General features: G+C 44.0%; 1 protein-coding gene across 1 annotated transcript in view; it reads right to left on the reverse strand.

The window, feature by feature from the left end:
• The window catches only part of PAPPA (pappalysin 1), a 249,129-nt gene extending 222,570 nt beyond the window's left edge, over positions 1-26,559 (reverse strand). Inside the window, exon 1 of the mRNA XM_055271320.2 lies at positions 25,763-26,559. Within this exon, the coding sequence (XP_055127295.1) occupies positions 25,763-26,177 (415 nt within the window). The 5' untranslated portion in view covers positions 26,178-26,559. The remainder of the gene's footprint in view (positions 1-25,762) is intronic.
• Between the last annotated feature and the right edge of the window lie 195 nt (positions 26,560-26,754).

Consider the following 26,754-nt stretch of genomic DNA (forward strand, 5'->3'; position numbering starts at 1 on the left):
CCTCCAAGGATCCCAGCGAGGGATTGGGAGAATCACCATTCTAACTCTCATCTCTGTCGCTACAGAGCCAAAGCTCCCCACCAAGATGCTTTCCATGGTGGATTGGTGCTCTCAATCCACCATGAAGGCTCTAATGTCTAGGTCTGCCATGCTGTGCTGTGGTCCCTGGGTGAATAACTCCCTACTCTGGGCTTCCTCACTTCCTTTCCGTAGGATATGAGAGTGTTAGACCACATGGTCACAGAGGTCCCTTCCATCCACATTCTGTGACTCCAAGATCCCAGCGATTCCAGGTATCCCAGCCTTGGTTTCCCCTGTGGGAGATGTAAGGTCATTGCGGGGCAGGGTAAAAGGCAGTTTCAGACCCTTCAATTAAAGGATGCCCACTAGCTGTGGGATATCTGCCAGGAGAATACAAGCAGAGGTGAGAGGATGAGGGGATGAAAGGGGGAATTTAGGTCAACAATCTGGTTTCTTTCATGAGGCTAAAAAAATTAAAAGCTAAAGGTTGGAGCTGGTCCCTTTTTTGTTTTGTTTTGTTTTGCTTTCCCTTCCATGATTTAATCGCTAGTATCAAAGCCACAGAGGAATGCTTGAGAGAGCAATCCTATGGAAAGCTTTTATGTGTCCAGAGGACAGTGATTAAAACAGACAGATTTGGGTTAAGTATACCCATGTTCCCTGCACTTGGTTCAGTCGGGGGGAGACCCACCAAAATGACCTGGAGGACTCAGCACCATCAGGCATTCAGAGGAAGGCTGGGATGTCACCGAGGAAGGTACCTGGGGGACTGCTCCTCAGCATCCTCATCCCTCCGGGCCCACCCTGGGTCAAAAGATTTGCCTTAGGCTCAGTGGAAGGAGGAGGCTTAAAGGGAGACATACAGGACTGGAGGATTATACCAAGTCATACTGGGTTCTGGCCATCTCTGTGTCTTGTTCAAGAGAGGCAGGAGCATTGAAAGTAACCACATGGAACAATTCTCAAGGTCAGGGTTAGCTCAGGTGTTTCCCATGTGTTGGCCATGCAAGTGTAGGAGGAGGACCAGATTTCCCTTTGCAGGATGGCATGGAGCAGTAGAATGAACACCCTTGATGGCATCTGTGTCTGCTCTCCTGCCTATATTCTTCTTGCTTGCCAGGAACTGTTATCTGAAAGCACCCTGACTAAATGGGTCTGTTCATCTTTTTTACTAGCTGTGTGACATCAGACAAGTTAATTCACCTCTCTGAACCTTAGTTTTCCCACATGTACACTAGGATGAAGAATCTTATCCTGTGTACTTCGCAGATGTCTTCTGAGAGAGAAAAGAGATAAATGTGTGCATATTTCCTTGTAAACTATTTAAGGCTATCCGGATGTGAGGCAAGCTTGAGAGTAGTACACCTGAGGGTTCCTGAAACCCATAAGTTTTAATAATACACAGACTTATGTGGTGCATTTGGGATGGCAAACTGCTCTTGAGGGCTCAAGGTGCACCTGTAATTCCCTCTGGCTCTTGTGTCTCCAGCCTTCCTCCTTTGCTCATGTGTAAGCACTCTGCATGGACGTAGAAAGGTTGGGGGATTACAGGCCAGTAAATCTGAGTTCAAATGCTGGCTTTGCCATTTACCAGCTATGGATGGGAAAGTCAGGGCTCCTTTCCCAGTATTAGTCTCCCCATCTGTAAAATGGGGATGATACATCTTTCTCTGACAGTTGTAGTGGGGGAACTAATGAGAAAACAAATGTGACAGCACTTGGCACATGGCCACTGGCAATAAAACAAGTGTTACAACACATGGACAGTGGCGTGAGGCTGATCTGTGTATCTCAGCTCTGCTCCCTGTTAGCTGTGTAGCCTTGGGCAAAATCTCTTTATCTCCTTGATAGTTTCCTCATATGTAAACTGATAATAACAAGTACTTAATAAATAGTGCCATTTTGAGGATTTAGTAAGAAAATCCAAGAGCTCATTTGCATAGAATGGGATTGTTGTAGCTACACTTTTTAAAAATGTGTGTTAATAATAAATACCTTTCCGGCCAGGCAAGGTGGCTCACGCCTGTAATCCCTGCACTTTGGGAGGCTGAGGTGGGCGGATCACCTGAGGTCAGGAGTTCAAGACCAGCCTGGCCACATGATGAAACCCTGTTTCTACTAAAAATACAAAAAATTAGCTGGGCATGGTGATGTATGCCTGTAATCCCAGCTACTCAGGAGGCTAAAGCAGGAGAATCACTTGAACCCGGGAGGCAGAGATTGCAGTGAGCCGAGATCGCGCCACTGCATTCCAGCCTGGGCAACAAGAGAGAAACTCTGTCTCAAACAAACAAACAAACAAAAAATAATAAATATCTTTCCTTCTTTTTTTATTTCCCCCCTTTTTGTGCTGTTAAACACACACATAAAGTTTCCTTTCTGACACTGTTCTCTGAAATGAAGATGCATGTTTATTGCTCTTTTTTCACATATTGTTGATGAAATCAGTGCATACAAAATTGGTGCACATCAACGTAAGAAAGGAAGTGGGGAAGGATAAGAAAAAAAGACCAAGGAGAAAGAAGAGGTGGGGGATGGGGTTAAAGAAGTACACTATAACAATATGAACTATTGTTCATCCTTGAAAGTTGCACAGCACAAACCAGATCCTGGTGGACTAAGCAGGGCTGATGTTGGGGCTGTCTTGGAAGAGAGATCTTTCCTTCGGTCATTTTAATGACTTGAGAATCTACAAGCTCCTCTCTCCACTCACTCATCAAGCCTTGGAGACAATGATACCACTTGCCAGAAAATGGTCAAGGACCAGTACATCCTGCTGTCATACCCGCATGGCAGCCCCAAGACTGACCCTTCACCATTCATTGAATTAGGCAGAGTCAGGGCTGGAAGTTCTCTTACTGGTTATTTAATCATCCCCTTTCACACCTAACCTCATATTTGAATCATCTGTACAACATTTTAACAAATGACTGACCACTCATATTTCCAGGCCAGTACAATGATTGGCAAGTAGAAAGCACCAACTAAGTTGACAAAATGCTTATATGTATGCATGCATTTAAGGGGAAATAAAGAAATGCATGTGAGGGTGTTTGCATGAGTGAAAGCACAGCAGACAGTCTGGTAGTGAAGAGCACAATTTGGGAGTGAATATGGTTGTTTTAAGTTCTGGCTCTGTGATGACCTTGAGGCAGCTCTGGTTGGAAGGATGTAATAAGACACTGTTCATAGAACACTTTTCAAAGTCCGTGGTGTACAATAAGCATCCAAGAAATGGGCATCATGAAGGATGTATGTGAGGAAAGAAAAACCAAATGCGCATGGGAAGTATCAGAGAAATGAGACAGAATTGAAGGAGAGAACTGTTTCTAATAAGCTCAGAAACATATTTTACATGTCCCTGCAAAGGCACATGGACATGTCAATTTAATGTCACTAATAAAAATATTGGGGAGGGGGTCTTTCCTCTCACTACTCCAGAGATCAAGACATTAATAGCCATTAATACTGTTGGAGAAGTAAAGGAAGCTTCCCTGATATGGTAACTTTCTCCCGGTTTTGCTATAATCAGACCTTGGCTCATCTTGTCAACTCCATTTCTCCAAGTTTTGCTATAATCAGACCTTGGCTCATCTTGTCAACTCCATTTTTATCTGTGTAACTTTGCTTGTGTGTATGTTCATGCACATATGTTTAAAGTTTCAAAGAATATATCACATATTGCCTAGCATAATGGTGGCACTTAGTAGGTGCTCAACAGACTCTAACTGAATGAATGCTCTACATGTAGTTATGTGGATACTACAGCATTCTATCCACAAGTTCACAGATTAACAGGAGAGAGGGATATTTATCTTTCCAAGGTGGGGTGTGAGATATGATTTCAAATATCAACTCTGCTACCATGGAGCAGAGATTAGAGCAAGTCATAATTTTGGTCTGAGCTTTTCTTCTGTTACTTGGTAAAATGAGCATCCTATTATGCACCAAAAAGGGTATGAAAAAACAAAGCTGGTGCTTAATGCATCATAATTACCATTATTGGAACACTCTTCTAACTGGCCCATGGTCCAGAAGTCTCATCGCTCCCTTATACAGCCTGTGAAGCATCACCAGATTCATCTTCCTAAAATCCTATTTTTGACTATTACCCCAAACAGACAAACCTCTTTCTCTGATGCTCTCAGAATAAAGACCAACATCAATTTTGCATTTCAGAAATTGGTCTCAACCTATCTCTGAATGTGTAGACAGACTCTGGTAAGATTTCCTCAGTTTGGCCCACACTGTTTCCTACAGGTGGAAATGTCTCCCTATTGTCCTTGTCCTTTCTCTTTTCTGATCTTCAAGGCAATACCAGTATTATTTCTTCCAGTAGACCTTCAGTCTTCATGAGTCTCCACCATCAGTGTATAAGTGTTGATGAGCACCTGCTATCTGGCACAGATGTAGTCAGTCTTTGACCCAGGCATCTTTCTGTACCAGCCCCAGGACACTTGGGCTGTTTCTTGATAGTTCACACATGTAGTTGTTGAGGGCACAGCTTCTCTTTTCTCCTGACTCTTTCTGAGGTCCTAATACTGTTTTTGGTTGTTTAGTTGTTGATCTATTTTTTTTTTTTTTCATGACAATGATCACTGTTGACAGTATGACTCATTTCTGAGGTCAACCTCCAATGGTTCTCTCCCCTACTCGACTGTAAGCCCCATGAGAGCAGACAGTACATGTCTATCGCCACCCTGTAGCACTATATAGAGTCTGTATCACCACTCTGTATCACTATATAGAACCCTCCATATAGTGGCTAGGACATAAATTCTCAATAAACACTCGCTGAATGGATAAATAAATGAAAGATTTATGTGCCCAAGGCTTGTGAGGAAACCTGATTTGGGTGGAGTTTTGGTTTCAAACAAGCTTTTCTTCTTCTTTTAAATTTGTATTATTTGTATTTGTATTTAATTGACAAAAATTATGTATATTAATACTGTACAACATGATATGAAATAAGTATACATTATGGAATGGCTGAACCAAGTTAATTAAGTATGCATTATCTTACATGCTTATCAGAATTTTTGTGGTGAGAACACTTAAAATCTATTCTCTTAGCAATTTTCAAGTGTGCAATAGTAACTATAGTCATCACGTTGTATAATAGATCTCTTGAAGTGATTCCTGCTGTCTAACTAAAATTGTGTATCCAGTTTTCAAATGCTCCTCTTGGTACCGGAGGACGCCCCGATTTAGAGGCAAGAGTGGGGGTTCTTGTTACATCATATAAGCCCCTTCAATGTCCTGGCCCTCGATTTTTCCATCTATATAATGGGAGGTTGACATCAGTGGTCATTAGGTTTGAATGTATAAATGGTGAAAGGAGTAACAGGGAGTTAGGAAAACAACTTAGTTGTGTGTTGGCGAGACTTTAGGCAAGTCACACTCTCTCTCAGGTGTCCATTTTCTTACTTGTGAAAGAAGATGACTGTGGTAAAATAAATTCTACCAGTTTTCTTGAAAATGCAGAGAAAAAAATTTCCATGTGGGGGGTAATAAGACACGAACTTGTGCTTTAATTTGCCACTATTAATCTTGGGCAAATTTCTTTTCATCCATGGTCACTTCATGACTTTCATAGGCTCCTTCCTCCAAAATTATGCTTTATGATTGCATTGTTATAAAGATAAATGTAATTGAGAGGCTGGATTCCTTACTTTAGATGTATTATATTATTTTTTCTTCTGATTCTAAAAGAAATTAATCTAAAAGAAATTAATTAATTCTAAAGGAAAGAATTAATCCATTTTTGTAGTTTAACAAAAGTACTGTAGACCTCAGGCACTGTGCCAACTGTGTCTAACAAATGAGTCATCAGCCTTGTTTTCATCTTTGGATCTCGGTTCCTCATCTGCTGAAGAGCATTGGGAGGAGGAGGCACTGAACACCTGTACCCATTCTAAGGAGCCAAGAGGAATGGGGAAGATTCCCACATGGGCAAGTCAAATGATGTAAATTTCATACCTGATGCAGGCCTACAGCAAGTTGTATAAAAACACAGCCCACACGGTGTGGGCTGAGCTCTGAAGAAAAAGCTCCTCTCTCGGATGAGCCTGCCATCACCTCATCTTGGCCCACACAGCCTAGGGTAAGCCTTTCAGGAGAGAGATGGCAAAGGGAGATAAGAAAGGGACAAGGCCAGACAGGCAGATCTCCACTTTGCAGGCCTGGTGCCTTCCAGCATTACCCTTCTAGGCAGGGAGAGCAATGACAGCTGATGCTTACCAAGTGATTACTGTGTGCCAGGTATTGTGCGAAACTCTTTGCATAGATAACTCAGGTAACTCTCACAGTAATGCAAGCAGGGAAATGTTACTATTATCACCATTTTACAGATGAGAAAACAGACTCAGAGAGTCCAAATAACTCACCTAAGCCTGAGTAACCTGTTGGCCAGGTGACAAAGATGGGGTTCAACCCCAAGCAATCAGACTCCAGAATTCACATTTTAACTTCTAAATATTTCTGCTTAGTCAGGGGAAAGCTGACTACACCAGGACAAGGGGCTGCTTTTAATGATAAATAAAGAGTAATAAAGCGAGTTCTATAGGAGAGGTACAAGCAAATAGAGCTCAGCAGAAAGACTGCTTGATTCTGACAAGAAGGTGCAGGGAAGTTTTCCTGGATGAGTCTCAAAGGAGCCGAGCCTTGCATGAGGTACAGGATTTGGGGAAGGAGAAGCTGGGCAAAGACTTTCTAGCACAAGGTGAATCATCAGCAATGGCAAGAGCTCTGAAGTCCACCTAAAGGTCACTCTCGAGATGAGAAAGATATTTGCTTTTGATGGGATTGAGGGTGCACAGAGTAACTGAGGGAAATGAAGTACAATGGCTGTCTGAGGCTAGATCACAAAGGGTTGTGAATGACATGCCAAAAGATCTAAAGTTTCTTCCATAGAAAAGAATGAATCTTTGGTGTTTTTTGAGGCAGTCCATGGGGGTGGGTGGGGATCATTAGCTGGGGATTATATGGTCTTCCTTTTGACAGTCACAGAGCTAACAGAGCCAGGACTAAAGTCTCAGGACTCCTGTCCAGTGCTCATGTGGCAATCTGGAGTCATTTAGCCTTAAGACTCATTAATGAAGAGGGTGAAATGTGAGCACAATTTCAAAGACAGAGATCTGATTACTAAATTTCTATTGTTTTGACATCTGTTAGAAAATCATAAATTATAAATAACTCAACTCAAAAAACCCTTTAAAGCTCTAAATGGATAAATAGTGTTTAGATGCTCTTTGGGGCTTCATAATTTAAATTCTGTTCCACTAGGTAGAAGGTGATTAGTTCAGCCTTGATCCTGGTCTCTAGCTGACCTTGAGCAAATGTCATCTACCTTCTGTCTCTTGGTTTCCCCATCTATTCAACTGAAGGAGGATGGAGAGTTGATCATCAGATCCCTTTATTTCCCTGAGAGTCTATCTCATAAACTCCTTGAAAGAAAGGGATTTTATCTCCTTTGACTTCATATCCTCAGTGATTAGCTTGAGATCTGATACATGGTAGACTCTGTAAAATATCGTGGAATTCATGGTACAAACTAAATTTTAAACTCAAGACTCCAGGGATCTTTAAGGGACTTTAAATCAAAAGTTTGGAAGTGGTGACCATTTTTTAAACAAAAAAGGCATAAAAACAAGCAGATCAGTAACCAGACAGGTTAGTACTTCCTCTGGCTGTAAAAGATGCTAAGGAACTGAAAGACTATGAAACAGAGAAGATTGATGAGGAGGAGGCCAAGAACACTGTAAGGTCAAGGGGGAAAACAAATGTGAAAAACATAGAGGGAGAAATACGTGTTTTAGGTAATTCAGTTTAATCAGAAGAATCCATATAAGTCAGTGGTCCTCCATCAGTAGATTTTGCTCACAGGGAACATTTGGCAATGTCTACAGATATTTTTGATCATCACACTGGGGAGGAGGGTGTGGCTACTGTGTCTAGTACATAGAGGCAAGGGATGCTGTCAAACTCCACAACAAGGAATTATGCATTCCAAAATGTTAATAGTGCTGAGGTTGAGCATCCCTGCTGGAAGCAACGAGGGAAAGTTATGGTAGTAAACAATGCTTAGGGAGGAAGGTGAATGTGAGGCTACAGAATTTAGAACCAATCTAGAGAATCTAGAGAGGTTTATGGTGGAGGGGTTAGAATATGCACTCTGAAGATTGCTTCTACCACTGACTTGTGTGGACCTTGGGAAATTCACTTAACATTCCTCATCTTTCATCTGGAAAATTGCAGTAATAATAGTACCCGCCTCAGAGGGTCATGGTGAGGATTAAAGAGTTAATGTATGTAAAATTTTATGAACAGTGCCCGACACATATTATGCATTAAATATATTAGCTGTTATGCATAGGTAATAGGGAGCTACAGTAGACTCAAGTTCAAGAGAGCAGCAATAGCGGCTCCTCAGTCAATGATAACCTTAGAAACAGGCTTAGAGCCGCATGATTATCATGTGACTATTATATCCACCCAATTAATAATCCTTCTTCAATCAGCTTCTGCTTCAGATGACACTGCAGGCGGATGTGTTTGGGTTTGTCTTGCTGTCTGCAAGCAACTCCCTGTCTGGGCTTTGTCTCCTAGATATCCATAATGCCCAGGCCAGCATCTGACTGCCTCTCCAGTTCAAGCTCCCCATGGTTTCAATGAATAAGGGGAAGGAGATAGAGAAAGTCAGACATGAGGACAGACGGAAAGATGGAAAGGCAGGAAGGCTTCCGTGAAAGCTGCTGCCAGTGATACACACTGTTCATAGGGATTCCAAGTATAGAATCAGAGGCATGTTTCAGAGGCTTGTTTGAGCTACTGATACTGTTCTTTTGGAACCCTTGTTTGTAAACAGACATTTCTGCTAACACTGGGCTTTGTAAGGGTGGACAGAGTGGTGGGGGCGTTGAAAGTGGGGGTTGGAGAAAAAGGCAGGTTGTGTCCTAGAGCCTTAGACCATGTGTTTGTTGTTGAGAATACAAAGACCTCACTGTATTAAATGAAAATGCTTGTTTTACAAGGGGAGTGGGAATATGATAGGTACATGTCGAAAATGCTTTGGAAACTGAAACAACCCCATACCACAAGGGCGTTCTGCTACATCATACATCCAGAGGCATACACAGAACGTGAAGGCTCAGCATCACTAAACAAGGGCTTTGGGAGGCTGTGGGAAAAAGAGAGTCCCAGAAGCTAAGTGACTGGCAGCTCCCTTCTCTGGTCTCACCTAAGCCTGCCTTTTCCCAAAGAAAGGCTTCCATTTCAAACTTTCTGTTGTTTTTCCAGTACCTGCTAACCTAAGGGTAGAAACTGTTATTGATCTAAAATACTACTGTTGATAAAGGAGCCTCTGGTAGTCTAGATCCAGATTCAGAGCACTACCAGGAATATTTATGTGATAGAACTATGCAGGCAGAACACTTTAACTTTTCAAATTAGTTTTCAATGAGTGGTCTTCACACTCTACTCTGTGGAAGCATACGGGTCAGTGAAGATGTCTCAGGGGATTTTTTTTTTTTTTTTTAAAGAACTCAGAGCAGCATAAAAACAAGAATTGGAACCCCCTAACTCTTCCTCCAGTCCTAGCACAAAGCCTGGTAAATGGAAGATTACATTTGTCGAAGAATGGAAAGATGGATGGACAGATGAATGGATGGATGGATAGATGGATGGATAGCAGAAAAGAAGAAAGAAAAGAAGGGTGGATGAATTAGGGAATGAATGGGGATGAAAAGGGATGGATTGATGGAAGGGTGGATGGAAGGAAAAAAGGAAGAGAGGGAGGGAGTGGGGGGAGGTAAGGGGGTAGGGAGGAAGGAAGAAAGGGAGGGAAGGAGAGTTAATAGATGGGTAATGGATGGAAGAGTAGATTGATGGAAGGGTGGATAGGTGGCTGGATTTGTGGATTCATGGTCAAAGTCCATAGTGAATACTTATGGGCAGGACCACTTCAGGCCACATTTGAAGTGAACTTGCCTATTTAAAAACTCAGAGAAACTCAGAAAGCAGAGTTTGAATAAACAAAGTTGTAGATTATATTTCTAAGAAATAAACTAATTCTTCCTCAGAGGAAAAAAAGGTCCAAATTCTATTTACTCCAACAAGGGTACAGATGAAGGAAAGTGCAATTGCTCAGTCTGATATGACAACTCAACATCAACATTCTCATTTTCACAGATCCCCTACAGTGTTCATATTTTAGAGCTGGGAACAAGCTTCAGGAAATGACCTGGTATGCCCCCTGTTTTTCAGCATGTAAGTCACCATTTCGGGGACATAGATCCCTTTAAGAAACTAAAAAGAACTTTGACTCCAGAAAAATGTGCACAACCTCAAAGTTTTACAGAAAATGTCTTCGGGTTTACAAATCAAGTACTTCTGAACCCAAGTGCAAAAACTCCCCTATCCTCTGTTCATCTAAAATAGGAGTGCTATTCTGGTATTTCACTTGGTACTCGTATTCATAAGGAAATAAACGATAATTATATTAACCAAAATACTAAGTCATAACATCAGCAATCGATCATGATGCTGTTGTAACTGAGACCTCACTCTTGGCCTCACGCAATCCATTCTCCACATAGTAGTCAGAGTGATCTTTGGAAACCATAAACCAGATCCAGTAACTCCATTGTTTGAAGCTCTCTGATAACTTCCTGGCACACTAGATTAAAAAAAAAAAAAAAAAAATCTAGTGCGCCATCCTCCTCCTCTTATATTCTAGGTGAAGATTGCAAGAGGAGCATGGACACATCCCTTACAATTTCACCTAGCTCTTAGCAGCTCTAAGAATAGTTTGGAGAGGTTAGGTGCGGTGGCTCACACCTGTAATCCCAGCACTTTGGGAGGCCAAGGCAGGCGGATCACCTGAGGTCAGGAGTTCGAGACAAGCCTGGCCAACATGATGAAGCCCCGCCTCTAATAAAAATACAAAAATTAGCTTGGCGTGGTGGCAGGTGCCTGTAACGCCAGCTACTTGGGAGGCTGAGGCAGGAGAATTGCTTGACCTCGGGAGGTGGAGGTTGCAGTGAGCCAAGATTGTGCCACTGCACTCCAGCCTGAGTGACAGAGTGAGACTCCATCTCAAAAAAAAGAATGGGTTTGGAGAGGCTGAAGGACAGCCACAGGGAAGGGACTTAAAGCTAGCATAGATGGTATACTGGTTCACTGGAAAGAAAGAGAGGCAGAGAGATAGGGAAAGATGATAAGCATATACATTTCAATAGGTAACTGGTTAGCTCAGAGAGATCAGGGCCATATCTTACACTCAATGCCACTCACAATGGGTCTGCCTTTACTGTTTGGTCTTTCTAAGGCCTATGCTATTAATTCTCAAAGCACCTTTTCTTCACAGCACTCACATTCAATCACCTTATCTTATTCCTTATTTGGAGCCATCTCTAATCTGTTCGTTCATTTAACATTGTTTACCCAGCCCTCACCGACATGCCTAGTATTGTGCGAAGTAACAGGAATAATGCAGAGATGAAGACCAAAATGGTCTCTGCTCCAAGCTCAGAGACAACTGGGGAGAAACAGACAGATACCAAGGAAATCACAATAGAGTGTGATAAATGCTATGAGGCGGGAAGATAAGGAGTTGTATTGGCTTGATGCAGATGGTGATGGATATTGAATTGTCCAATAATTTCCTAACACCATGCTCCTAAAAGATACTCTGGGTAAGTATCTACAGCTGAGGCATGAATCCAGAAGTGTTGATTGTTCTCATTTGATTTATGGCTATATGTTTAAAATTACATACATGGCTATACCCCCACACAAGGCAGAGCACACACTCTATATACATACACATTCATTTCATGAACAAGTCCCCAATCCTCCAGGTGGAAAAGATCACTTATGCCTTTGAAATTTCAGAGCGGTTTTTCGCTCTCATGATAAACATGGGTGTTTCATAACATAGTGTTTCTGCTCTGTGCTTCCCCAGGACTCTGTTAATTGCTTAGTTATAGCAGTTACCATGATGTCATCTATCTGTTTACCAGTCTGCTTCCACCACTAGGACTGGGAGTTCCTCAAGGCATGGAAATATGCCTTGTTCTTCTTTTTAATTCTCATCTCCTAACTCAATGTATAATATATAAAAATTGCTTAATAACTACATATGAAATAGCAGGGTGAATGGTTAGAAAGAAGGAAGAAATGAAGGAACATTTACCTTTCCTAATAAACTTTCACTTCCCATTGAATCTTAAAGAATGTCTAGGACAGCAGATTGGCACATGAGTTCTTTAAAAAAGTAATTAAACAGCTGTATGATGTTTTCTAATAATCTTACTGATATAAACCCATAGTTATAACTATCACCCCACACTGTAAAGGAAAATAAAGTGACCCAGTGGAAAGAGCACTGATGTGGAAGTCAACAGATCTAAATTTTAGTTTCAATTTTGCTGCCAATTTGCTGCTTAACCTTACTCACTTAGCTTAGCTTAATTTAACAGCTAAACATCCATGGATCTCAGTTCCTCAGTCTGTAAACTGAGCAGATTTGATAAAGCAGTTTCTGTTACTCCAGCTTTAGAATTTGGGAAAGGGAAGGTCAAGATATTGCATTTGTTTTTAGCAGATTTCATCAGCCTCTTAGGGGGCTGTTCTGTAAAGGGGTCATCCTGAGAGCTTAATACTGGCTCTATCAAGGCTTAATCAGCTCTGATGATAGTCACCTAAAAATCAGCCTTGTTATTCCAGAGTCACTGTTCTATTCAAAACCCCATATTCACTCAGCATGGTCACCCATGTAATTCCAAGATTTGCCTGAGAATGCATCAGGGCCCTCATCAGAGGATGACAAGGAGGCTCCATTGAGCATATCTGGGGAAGCATGTCCCAGGCACTGATTCTCAAAACAAGAATCCAAAAACATTTTTGGCAAACAGAGTATCTTTGAAATAAGTATAAAATTGGTCCTCCTTATCTGTAGCCTCTGCATCTGCGGATTCAACCAAATTCAGATTGAAAATATTTCAGAATAAATTAAAATATAATACTTAATAAAAATAATACAAATAATACCACATAACAACTATTTATATAGCATTAACATTGGATTATGTACTATAAATAACCAAGAAATGATTCAAAGTATATGGGAGGATGTGTGTGGGTTATTCACAAACACTATGCCATTTTACATTGGGGACTTGAGCATCTTCTGATTTTGGCATTGAGGGAGTTGGTCCTGGAACCAATCCCCCATGGACACTGAGGGACAACTGTATATCTCCTAAAGGACTAGTTAAAGGTGGGAAATGCTCTAATGGATGTAAAATGTCTTTCTGTTTGAAAATCACCTGCAAATAAAATATACTTTGCATATCTGAGATTTCTTAGCCAATCTTTTTGAAATCTTATAATGTTGATTCAGATTTTTCCTCTATTTCTTCCTCTATCCCTCCCTCTCTTCCTTCTTTACCTTTCCATTCTACATTCTTCAAATGTTTGCATTAGCCACTGGGGGGCACCACCATTCATTCATTCAGTCATTCATATATTCATTCTCTCATGGAACATTTACTGAGTAATTGTGGTGTTCCAAGCAATGTGTCAGGCCTTGAGGATGAAGAGAGATAAAATTAAACTGGTGTGGATTAGAATTCCAGTTTCACCACCCATTAGCCATAGGTACTTCAGGGAGTCATGCAACTTTATAACCCAGTTTCAGAGTGTTCAAAGTGTAGCATTCAGCATAGTGCCAGCACATAGTAAGTGCTTATTATAAGCTAGCTGCTGTCATTACTGTTATTACTGCTGAGAATGTGTCTTCTCTCCTAGGGGTATATAAACAGTGGATAGAGAATTCCAGATCCTGAGGTCATCACAAGGTCTCACAAGATCAAGGAAAATCAAGGAAAGCAGATAGAAAGCCCCACTAACAGAAAGGAGGGAAATGGGTGAAGACTCAAGCAACAGATATGACTGCCAGGACACTTGCGGCTCAGAAGGACACTGATAAGGGGGAGAGAGGGAAATCTGAGAGGCAAGCAAAGCTTAAGATTATGTGCTGCCGTGCACACACAAAACAAATGTTTTGCAAACAGGCACAGGGCTGAGAGGCGAAGACCAAGGCCAAAATGTGGCTTGGATTAGAAAGCCCGATGTGAGAGCTGAGAAGGCCTTTAAATACACTATTCCCCTCCCCCTTCTGTTTCGGAAGGCCAGATTTCTTTTCCCTTCTGACTTCTTTGCTCAGGGGTAAATGGAATTAACCACTGTGTAATGTTTCTGACGGTGACGCACATGCTAGGTCATGTGCTTTGGTTACGTAATGCAACATGCCTAAGGTTCCTGAGCTCTTTCTCCCAGAATTATTAGATATTCAACTGGTTCTCTTATCCAGTCATCCATTTATTAAACAAAAATACATATAGCCCTTTTATAGGTCAGATACTGAGCGAGGCAATAGAGAACTTGAGATGGATAAGATCTCAAATATGTACACAATTAAATGTCATAATTCCAGGTATTTTGATAAAAGTGTGCAGAAAGCATAGTGGGAACAGATGAATAAGGTAAGGAACAAGTTACACTTTGGGGAAGTTATGAAGGGCTTCTCAGAAGAGAGAAAACTCTGGCAAAATCCTGTAAAGGCATAAAGATTCTGCAAAATAGTGCACTGGAAATAGAAGATAAGCCAAGTAAAAAGGTGATAATTAAAAAGCCAGGTGCATTTGGGGGAACTTCAAATAATTCAGATTTTACTGAAGATCTTTTAGCTAGAAGTGACAGAGTCAGATTTGCATTCTGGACAGATGTGACTGTTGGATGTTGGTGAGCAGGTTGAAGGGAGTGCAGGGATTGAATTTCAGAGAAGTGGGCATTATAATACTAGGGAAATAGTCACAGAGAGAAAAAGAGGATTTAAGGTACAGAGAAGAGAGTTTGGCTATAAACATTATAAGGAAGCAGGAGAGTCAGGAATTGATGACTGATTGAATATGGTGGATGATGTAATGTAGAGTGGGTGACACCAATCAAGATGAGGATGCAAGGAATTTTGGAGTGAAGATGATTGTTTCGGAAGTGTGGAGTTTGTAGAAAGTGCTAACATTTCAGTAGACAGGTGGATCTGTGAGTCTGGAGCCCAGTGGAGTCTGGACAAATAATGACCATTAGTAGACAGATGGGTAATTAATCTATGGGAAAGGGTGTAAAGTCAGGAGACAAGTGGACCCAGACCTGGCTTAAGACTTTAAAGTATCTACCAATGGAGGATCTACCAATGTAGAAGTAACATTCTAAGTTGTCTGCTTTGTGACACAAAGCTTTTGGGCAGTCATGCAAGAGTATTTACCAATGGAAGAGTAACATTTTAAGTTGTTATCAGTCCATGGTAGTCGTCTTTACCCAGTTTGGTCACTGACTTGGACAAGCCACTTTCCTCATCAACCCTCAGTCCCTCATCTATGAAATAAATGGCTTGGATGAGCCCTTTGGACTTTGACACACCTTGTTTCTTTGGACTTAAATGAAGTTTACTTCACAAAACTGAGTATCACATTTATCAATGTTTTATGTTTTCTGCCTGGGTGCCTTGCATCTTAAGATTAGCCTATTAACATAGCCTTCTCTCTTCCTTCATCAGCCTCTGAGCTGAAAGATCTGCAGTCACACTGGGGAAAATAACCCCCTCCACACAAATGCATTTGGCCATATTCTGCCGAGCGATCTTTCATGTTCACAGAGCAACAGGAATGGATATGGAACAGGCATAGGAATAACTTCTTGATTACAAGGATAATAGGTACGGGTTGGACCACTGGCTTCCTAAACACACAAGGCTATATCAGGGCTCAGCAACTAGTGGTACGCTGCCCCTACTCACATACTTCGATATCCCAAGTTGTTACTGACCAGCTTTTATATCTTAGTTTCCTCCAAGTGGGTTGGAATCTGAGACCAGACCAGGGTTCTCTACAATCTAAAGTAGAAGAGGGGAACCTCTTATATTTTTCCAGGTTCTGTGGACCCTGGGTTTGTGGCAAATAATACCGAAAAACAAACATTTTCTTTATCTTGTTTGGAGAAAACTCCACGTGGTCAAAGCAAATAAGCTGGGTATGAGGAGCAGGAAGAGAGAGAGAAGGGGGAGGGAGTTGAGAGGAAGCAGAATATACTTCAGAGATGACAGTTCCAGGGATCCTCTGAAGGAAAATAGTCTGGAAAATGATGACAGACTCCAGAGTGTTGGTATTTTAATTCACTGAGTTGTCTGATTAAAATGATAAGCAATACTAAAAGGCCAGTGGTCTTTTCCAAAGTCCAGGAATTTGTCTGGAATGGCCTTTATATCCTAAGAAATTACAAAATATGAATATGCTAGCATTCACCCAGTAAGTGATGACTGGGAGTCACTCAGCGAGTTTTCTGGATATTTGTGGGGGCTAGAACTAGTTATATTATTAATAGGATGGATTCCAGCTATCAGGAAGTACCAATATTCCCCAAATAATGTCTTCAGTCAGTCTTAGAAATTCCACCACTGGTACATTGCTTTGTGACACAAAGCTTTCCGGGCAGTCCTAAAAGAGTATCCACCAATGGAGCAGTAACATTCCAAGTTGTTACCAGTCAATGGTACTTAGCAAGAAGGTGTACCATCTTCTTTTTTCCCCAGTGTTGCTGAGGTGTGGAAGCCGAAAATATGTCCACACTTGGCCCCTGAGGGTGAAAGGCACAGGCACCACCTAGTGGAGGAAAATACACCAGAAAAGGAAGAAAACTGGAACAACTGCCAACTTCATAGTTTTGTCTGAGGACAGCCTTGATGAGGATTATAGAATCCTAGGAAGTGTCCGTGGAAGTGTCTTTAGTGCAAATAATCCCTACAGTACCACAAAGTTCAGATGTGAAAATTGGTTCTGAGAGGGAGAGTGACTTGCCTAAAGTCACACAGCAAGCTAGTGCTAGAACTGACATCTCCTAGCTCAAAGCGCATTGCTCCTCCTTTTGCGATACACCATGGCCTTCTCCAGAGAGCCTCAGGCCTGCTCATAGGTCTCTTCTTCAATGCTACTCTCATGATGGCCTCCCTTGACCACTCTTTTCAAATCTCACTCCTCACTCCTCCTGCATCCCCACTCCCACACAGCATTCCTAGACTTACTTCTCAACTTTTTGTTTACAAACATTCACTTGACATTATGGGATATATATGCTAATTCATTTATAGTCTGTCTCTACCTTCTTCCCAACACCCAGTGCCCAGAATATAAACTCCCTGAGGGCGGAGATGTTTCTCTCTTTTGTTGACTGCTCTGTCCTCAAGGCCTAAAACCGTACCCAGCACAGAGCAGAAACTCAAAAAATACTTGTTGCATGCTTGGGCAGGAAATAGACAAATTTTACCTGGTCTCTTGTTCTTTGTAAAAAAATCTCAGAAATACAATGAGCATGCACTATTTTTTTTTAAATGACACAATAATGTGTTTATCTTGTTTGCCTTTCATTTTAGTTGTTTAAATTTTTATTTTTTTTATGTTAAATGACAGCAATAACTCTTTCCTGAGTTGTAAGGGAGGAAAAGGCAATTCCTGGCTTTGCCAAAAGAGATAAGTATGTCTAACTCCTAGAGTTATTGAGATTATTAGAAATAATGCATGGCAATGGCTGGCACACATAATACTGATATGAGTTAACGTTTGCTGGGTTACTGCATGGTCTAGATTCCATTACTAAGCATTTTCCACATGGAGGCCCAGTTAATCTTCAAAACAACCCTATGAAGTAACAGCTAGTATTATCTGCACTTTACAGAGGGGAAAAGTGAAGCTTGGAGATACTAAGTAACTTGGCCAAGGTCACACAACCAGCAGGTGCAATAGTCAGGGTTTGACCAGGCAGTTTGATTCCTGAGTCCTGTGATCAACCATTGCAAAATACTTCCTCAGTAAACATATGCTCCCACAGGTCACTGCCCCAGGGCTCTAGAAGGCTCTAGAATTGCTCTCCAGGTAGTTAGGGACGGACAGAAATAAGGAACCAGAAAAACGAGAACTAAGGGTATGTGGACCTGTGAGCATATGAGTATGTGTGTGTGTATTGTCACAATACTTCTGGGCCTGTCACAATCACTAGCAGATCCCATAAAATTCTCATGAACAGGGCCAAAGATGCTAAACGTTTCACAATATGTAGGGCAGTCCCATACAGCAAATAATTTTCTCACTCAAAAGCTTCTTATTGCAGAGCAAGCCTCCACTTGCCCCTTCTCCATGCTCCTCCTAACGCTCCCCTCATCACTTTTATTCCCCTCAGGTTCTCCCTGGATAATAATTTTCACTTGAGTTTGCAAGTGTATAGAGAGGAGGGGATGGGGAGCTCCTCAGATCTGAAGCCTGGGCTGTGTCATGACTTTCAGCTAATCTTTGTGCGACCTTGGGGGAGTCCCTAACCCTCTCTAAGCGGTGGTCTCCGTATTTGCAAACCTTTCAGGTCACAGAACTCGCAGGAAACTGAGACTTAACTTCCTCCTGTGACTCTCAAACACTTTTAGTATTTTTAACTTTTTATTATGGAAATCTTCAATCACACACCACAGCATGAACAAAAATGTATTAAAGCTCCAAGGTTTAATCACTTGGTTTCACCAATTGTTATCAGTTTGCTAATCTCTCACCTACCACTACCCCCGGAATCTTTTTTTTTTTTTTTTCTGGAGGTTTTTAAACAAATAAACAAACAAAATAGACAAAACATAATTTTACCCACAAGTACTTCAGTATGCATTTCTAACAAATTAGGATCTTTAAAAAAAAATCATAAGAACAATATATATCACACCTATCAAGATTAATAACTCCTCAATATCAGTCCGTGTCCATTTAATCTCTGTGTAATGGAGGAACATATTCCTTTAAACATAAGCTTGTAGAATCACACAATTTAAGTGGAATAAGGTGAAGGGAAGGAGAGAGGCAGAGTCCTGCCTTTCACCCTTGTCCCAGAAGTGCCCTACGATTACGGGGCACAGTTTGAAAGTCCCTATTTTACCCCTGACCCTCCTTTTGCATCCTGAGAACACTGAGGTCCAGAGAGAAGCAGTAAATGGTCAAGGTCATAAAGCAGTAAGTGGCAGGATTTGGCAGACTTATGAAGTCCCAACATCAAAGAACTCCAGTGAGGTCACAGGCATGAAAAGGTTTGCTAACTCCATCACTGTTTATCATCTACAGTGTGAATGATGATAATAAAAGCACCTTTCCAGGAATGATCCTGATTGCACTAATCCCTCACATCTTCTTACCTTCTAGCTCCTCCTAACCATGCTGACCCGTGCACTGTGGTCTGACCTCAGCCAACAGCTTCTCCCGGCATTGTCTCACCTGGTCCCATGACAGCCCATGAGATGGGGACATTGAGAGTAACCATCCCCAAAACCCTCTCCCCTGAGGCCCCAGTGGTTAAGTCAGAGACCACAGGTCACACAGCTTAGAGGAAGCCAAACCAGGACCTGTACTCTGACCTCCTAATTCCCACTTACAGATCTTCAAACAAGCCAAGGAACTTACAAGTCAGTTCTCAGCTGCTGGTGTCAGAATCACAGTTGAGCATTTCCAGTAACTGCATCAAGGCAAGAAGCAGAGCTCTTACTGCAGTAAGAAGAAAGTTAGGAGAACCTTAGGGAAAGGGAACTAAGTTCTAGAGAACGGGCAACTGGTGAGGAGAGAAACAAATGCCTACCGGATTCCCCAGGCCTCAGCCACAGGTAGATAAGAGACAAGCTTATATAGAGGGAGTCCTCCTACCTCTAGCACCTGGAGATTTTCTCATTTCCTCATTGGAGACACCTGCAGCCAGTGCTGGTTTTAGAGGGATCTCAAGGTGAGGGGTTTTGAAGTAATAGGAACACACATCTTTCTAAAGGACTAGCCCAGGGCAAAGTGAATGGTGAATGCCTCACAGCTGAGCTTCCCTTTCTTATAATCCTTCCTGTTCAAAGAGCCTTCTCTCTCCAAAACTCTGAGAGCTTCATTTGACATCAGGTGCATCCTGTAAAGGTGGGGACCATCATGGTCCCACACAGGAATGGCACTGGAAAAAATGAAATGTCAGGACCTGTGGCACCCAGGGATTTGGAGAGAACAGAGGAATTCAGGATGGAAGAGGGGTCCTTCAGAGCTGGGGCACCAGAACTTCCCTAAATGCTTAGCTACTACCCAGCTCAGTAAGCAGGGAACATCACTTCCCCTTTGGGCCTCTGCAGAACAAGGGGATGTCAGAATACATCAGTGATTATTTTCACTAGTGGTCCTTCAACATTACCTGAGAAGGCCTTGGGAAACATGCGTTCCCAGGCCAATCCCAGACCCACAACATCAGAATCCTTGGGGTGCAGCCTGGGCAGAAGGATGTTTTAAAAGCTGGTTATTCCAGGTGCAGCCAGGAATGGAAAGTGCTGGACCGAATGATCTCTCAGACCATTTAGAGGGGACCATCTGTGAATACAGTTTAATTTTGTGTGACCCTGGTCCTCAACTTTCCTGTTGCACAGTGAGCTGTTTGACTCAGATGATCACCGAGTTCATGTCCAGGCTGGCCATACACAACCCACACACCCGAGTTCCGTATCTCTGGACCTCAATTTTGCCTTTCTCTGTGCAGGGAAAAATGGGAGGTGCTTTCCCAGGTTTCATAGCCTTTATCACTTCTATTTGTTCACTGAGTGGCAGCTCAAGGGAAGGTGAGAGTTTGGGGAGCACCTGGGGAAGGAGCAAGAGGCCGACAGGAGATCTGTGTGGCTTCCTTTTCTGGAGGTGCTTGCTCTCTCTGAATGCTAACTTGTTTTCCTGTTTACAGGTCCCAGTGGTTCTGGGCCTCCGTTGGCTCTTATTACTGAGGGGTCATCCTAGCATGTCAAAGAGGAGAAGATCAAAGTGAAAGAAAGGTATTTGAAGGAGTCTAATTGTTCCCCAAGGTACGTTATCTACTCTAGAGAGACACCCCAGCAACTCAAGAGGGGAAGCCTTACAAACAGGCCCCACTTTTTGAAAGCCAAAGTCGGAAACTGGAAAAAGAGACGCAGCTACTTCCTAGATTCAGCTACCCTTGACTGAGTCCCTAATTCAAGTTGACACCGCACTGTGTACTTCTTGCATGTTTATTTCATTGAAGTATCCTGATGTCATTATGCCCATTTTATAGATAAGTAAACCAAGGGGTAGATGGATGAAGTGACTTGACTCAAATTACACTGCATGTAAGAGAAATTGCAAGCCTGTCTGTCTGATAAATTGATGTGAAAAGAAAAACAGATCTGCCAGGTTTCATCCAGGGCTTCAGTTGAGATTTATACCCTTTTCTCACCCTCTTCAATCTGTAGGTATATGGTTGACACACAGAGATGCAGAAAGGAATGGAAACATTCCACAGAAAGATTAAGGAAGAGCATGTGAATCACTTCGTCTCTCTCCGAAAAGACTGCTGACAGAGGAAACAAGGACTTGGGTTCACATCTAAGCTCTGTCCACTGAGAACCTGTGGGACTTTAGACCAAGTCATTTCAACTCTCTGAAACTCAGATTCTTCTTTTGTGAAGTACACACGATGATACACACTTCTCAGGGTAGTTGTGAGGGCAAAACATGCTGGCACAAGGAAAGTGCCCAGCATCGTCAAGGAAGCACCCAGGTAGAGTTGGATTTCTTCATACCTTCAAGTATTCCCCAGTCCAGAAAGCCAAGACTGAGATATTTGGAAAATCGTGTCTAATAAGAATGAAGTTTGTTGAGCACTTACTACATACCAAGTCCAGTTTTAAGTACCTTCCACGTCCAAGTTCTCTTAGCATTTACACAACTCTATGAGATAAGTACTTATGCCATCATCACTCCATACATGAGGAAGGTGAATGAAGTCCAGAGAAGTCAACTAGCTTTCCTGCCCAAGGTCACACAGTTAGTTAGGGGCAGAGATTCCACTTAGGTAACCTGGCTACTAAAACTGAGTTCTAACTATTACAGTATTCTAGATCCTAGGTAGGACTACAGATATTGGAGAAAAGCCTTGTTAATATATGGACTCCTAGCCATATACTTAAACCCAAACTTCACTGTTACAGCAATGTTGAAGTGGAGAAAATGTGGGTACTCTTTTTTGAGGGTTGGGTGGATACTAGGAAGTGGGGGCTGCAGAAGGGAAGGAAAAAAAGATTCTTGGGAATAACCAGCACACTTAATCTAGTCCAACCATTAGAACAAAAGAAAAAAGGCTGGCAAGCAGAGGTGCTGGATGGGATTCAGGTAAATCCTTTTCTCCTTCTGAGCAGGAATTCCGAATCACTAAGGGAAGGGGAGTGGGACAGGGGTGGGAGGAGGGCAGTACTTGTGGGGTCCACATTTCACTTATCTAACAGGTCAGGAGAAACTTTAACAAGATTAACTGCTGCTCAAGGCCTCTGCTCGATGGAGCAAATTGAGTCTTTTGTTTTCCTTTTTCTTTCAAACTGGAGGGGTGTTGAGGGGGCAGTTGGGGATGAGGAACAGGGGTCTGGTTCCTCCTGCCTGGTGTGGTACAAAAGCAAAGGGATGTGTCAGAAACAACCCCTCATCCCCTGACTTGAAAGGGAGCCCAAATTGCTATGCATGAAGGCTGAAGGCTGTGTGGGTGGTGGGTCCGTGTGGGGTGAGAGGTGATGGTGTTTATGGGACACATTCTCTCAGCGGTGCAGGGGGCAAGGCCTGGAAGTCAGATGCCAGGGATTAAATCCTAGTTCCTGCTGCTGAGGAGCTGTGTCATCCAGCACACACCCCTCCCCTCTCTGTGTGTCTCTCTCCCCATTCGGCCAAAAGGGAAACTGGCTTGGGTAAACTCTGAGGACCCTTCTCACAGTAGCCTTAAAGGATTCTTCAATCCTAAAGACCATCCACTGGTGGACCCTCCAGAGAATCCTACACATAGGCACTTTCTAACTTTGGCTTTGTTTTCGCCTGCATAAGCCTTTCCTTTTTTTATGTATTAACATATATATTTTTCTCCTTTCCTTTCAGAAAAATAAAAGGCATGTTTTCTGAGCTTCAGAAGCAAACTGCTCCTTCACTCCTTCCCCCTGTCTCTCCGAGCGCCTGTCTGAACTGGTGTCAGTGAAGTTTGAACCGGGGCAGAAATAGCATCCCGGGCGGATCTGGGAGCATAGCCCGCCTACCAGGAGCGGCAAGGCCTGCCTCTGCCAGACGACAGACCCGGTTAACAGCACCGTAAAATTAGACCTTTACGAAACCCAATTGAATCCTGCAGCAAAGAGTGATGTAAGGCAGCCTGGCCTGACAGCAAGACAGCAACTCTCTGCCTGAAATAGCAGCGCGGTCCCTGCTGAGCGATGACTGCTCTCTCAAGATAGGTGACCAGGGATTCCTAGGAAAGTGGCAACGCCCAGCCAGAGAAAGCCAGCAGAGGTCAGGCAGCAAACTGGGCACCTGAGGTCGCAGCGAGAGGGTGAGCCTTAGCACTGGATCCTTGCTGCCCACCTCGTTCCTGGCTCTCCCAGCCCAAACTTACACGAAGGAGGGAGCTGAAAAAGTACTTCTGCAAAGAACCTCTGTTTGTTTGCTTTTTAATTCAAGGAGAAGCAGGTTCTTTTTAGTCCAACAGCCTGTACCATGTGGAGGATATGCAGAATGAGTCTTTTCTGGCTCAGAGCCAGGTGTTTACACACCGCCAAATCTGGCTCCAACTCAACTAGGGGAGGGAAAAGAAATCCACCAGAATCCTCAGGAGAAAAGCTCCTGGCTTTCTGGTGCTACACGACAGCAGTGCTTACTTATTTATTTATTTTTTTCGTTTTGAGAGGAATGTTATTTCTACACATAAAATGGACCAGGCATTTTATACAAGCAATAATAACCTAATGCCCCCCATCCAATTAAAGTATTTTACTGCAACAATCTTTGTGTGAGAGAGTGAATGAGTGCTCAAGAGAATGCGTGTGAAGAGAGGCTCCTTGTCTGAATTATAGACATTTATAAAGCAGTCTCCTGTGGAATCCCAGGTGTTATATATATGTATATGTATATATATACATGTATTTATGTAGACACCCTTACATAGTTAAAATGCATTCACTACCCTTTCACTGATGATGTCTGCATAACCCTGTGCTCTCCTCTCTCCAGGGAATGCCTTCCAAATCACTGGTACGACAGGTAAAGACTAGGAAAAACCAGACCTACAGATTAAAAAAAAAATCACCTCCAAGCAGCAGTCTCTTTGCTTTTTCACATGTTTGGAAAGAGAAGTCAACATACTACAGCCCTAAATTATCACCATCGTCATTATTATTATGGATAACGTCCCCTCTGTTCCAAATTAGACCCTCCTCTGGGCAAATAGGGCTTGCGAGTTAAAAGTGAATGAGTTCAGTTTCCTTCTTCTTCCCGGGAAAGAAAAAAAAAAAAGGAAAAATAGCATGCGATGACGTCAGTTGTGGGTTGTTGGGGGGAATCACTGTATCGCTCTCCTTTGATAGCTGGAAAGCGGGGGCTTTGGGAGACGTATTCTTGGGATAGCAGCAGAGTGTGGGTCTCCTAAAGGGGTCTTCATGTCAACTGGATAGTCAGTGCTACATCTGTGAAAGTCCAAGCCATGGAAAGACAGGAAGAAGCAGAACTGCCCGAAGAGCTCAGAGCTTTCCCTTCTAAGAAAGTGTGTGTGTGAGGGGGTGGGATCGCAAAACGCCTTCACACGTTTCCTGGCTGCACTGAAGGGGGAACCCCTACTCTCACTTTAAGACGTCCCAGGACATGGCAAGATTGTTTGTGCAGAAAGGGAATCTCCCAGACAGAAAAGGCAAAACTTTCCTCCTCTCTCCAGCGCCGCCCCCACCTCCGCTCCCCAGTTTTATTAAAGGCATTTCCACAGATTCATTTACAGGGGGGAAAATGGATGCTGGAGCATTTCTAAGGTTTGCAATCCTCGCAAAGTGTCCGGTTTCACTATAGGCTTTGCCGTGGAACAGCGAAGGGGAGAGAGAGGGAGGCTGAGGAGGGAGAACTCAAATTCATTACGGGCTCTTAAAGTCCCAAATGAGAAAAGCGCCCCGTTTCGCAGCCGCGTCTGGGGAACGCTGGCGGGGTATGCCTTAGGAAGGTCTCGTCCCAGCCCCGAGTGACAGGCAATGGGCTTTAAAAGCTAGGACATGGGATGGCGTGGAGGGGGTGAGGGTGAGTCCCAGAGGCAGGCTTCAATCAGTGAGCAACTTTGGGGCACTTCGAGGACTTCTAAGTCCTGGCGATTACAACAACCTTGCCCTTGCCGGCTTTCAGGGGAATGGGGCCTAATGAAGGGGAGTTACCCCCATTAAAACGTCAAAGAAATCAACGGTCCCCAAGTCTCCTTTCACATGCATCTCAATTGGGTCATCCTCCCTTTCATCCCAAACGGAGAGAGTGCATCTGACCATTCGGAGCACGGGTTACGTGCCCTAGGCTCTCCGGGAACCAGCCCTCACTGGCCGAGGGTCCGCGGGGCCGTCAGGAGGGCTCCCCAGGTTCCTTCCAGGCATCGGGCAGCTACGCCTTCCGAGTGTGCCCATTCCACCGATGGGGCAAAGTGAGGCTCTCAGCTCGCCCGGATGTCTCTGCGCCGCTCGCGGGGCAGCTCCAGCACAGACACGCCCGCAAGCCCCCGACCCGCCCGCCACCCGCGCCCAGACACCCGCGCGCCTCTGGGGCCGCAGGGACGGTGCAGCGCCCGCCGGGGCGCCCTCACCTACCTGTGATCACTGCCGGAGACCTCTGGCCCCCCTCCGCTCGCAGCCACACTTGCAGCGTGAACGCGTCCCGGGGCAGCTCGAGGTCGGCCCGGAGGCGCAGCTGCTCGCCTCGCCCGCTGAAATAGAGCGCCCGGCTCGGCGGGCTCGGCTCCTCGGTGGCGCCCCTCGCCTCCCGCTGCTGCCGCCGCCGGGGGACGCGCACGGCTTCCCAGGCACCGCCCGGCGGCGGCGGCGGCGGCGGCGAGGCGCGGCGGCCGCGGGCCGCCCGGGTGGCGCAGGTGGCCGGGCCGGCGGCGGGGCGCGGGGGTCGGCCGGCCCGCGGGTCTCTCCGGGCCCGGCGGGGACGCTCGGCCAGCCCGCAGCCCAGCGCGGCGCTCAGCAGCCCCAGGTGCAGCACCCAACTCCAGAGCCGCATGTCCGACGGTTCCCCCCGCCCCCCCTTCGCCCCTGCACCGCCGCCCGGAGCTGCCAGCTTTGGGAGCCTCGGCGCCTCGACTTTCTTCGCTTCTTCACCCTTCTTGGGCGAGCCCCCCCTTCCACTTGCTTTTTTCTTTTCTTTCTCGCTTTCCTCCTCAAGGTGTGTGCTCCACTCTCCCCACCTTTGAAAAATACAGCCCAACTCCTCCTGGTTGGCAATTAATTTCTCTCCCCGCTCCTTTATCTGCCTTATTTCCCCCCCTAACAGCTGGTTGCCTTCCTCCTTGTTTTATTTCATTTTATTTTATATGATTTCTCGCTCCAAAAAAAAGCTCCTCTAAGACTGATCCGCTGAATTCCCTCCCCCCAAAAGATGCTCTAATTTATTTATTTTTTGCGTCCTTTATAACACAAGCCACAGCCCCCTTCTCCCCCCCCCAGTCCCCCCTCCCCTCCCTCCTTCTTCTCAAAATGAAAGGAAAGAGGGGGAAAAAAATCCCTCAGAAGATGAGTAAACAAGCGTATGCTAATCTGCTCCCCAGCGCTCCACCTTCCCAATTGAATGAGTCCCTGTT

Source organism: Symphalangus syndactylus, chromosome 3 (assembly GCF_028878055.3).
Source record: "Symphalangus syndactylus isolate Jambi chromosome 3, NHGRI_mSymSyn1-v2.1_pri, whole genome shotgun sequence".
Taxonomy (NCBI): Eukaryota; Metazoa; Chordata; class Mammalia; order Primates; family Hylobatidae; genus Symphalangus; species Symphalangus syndactylus.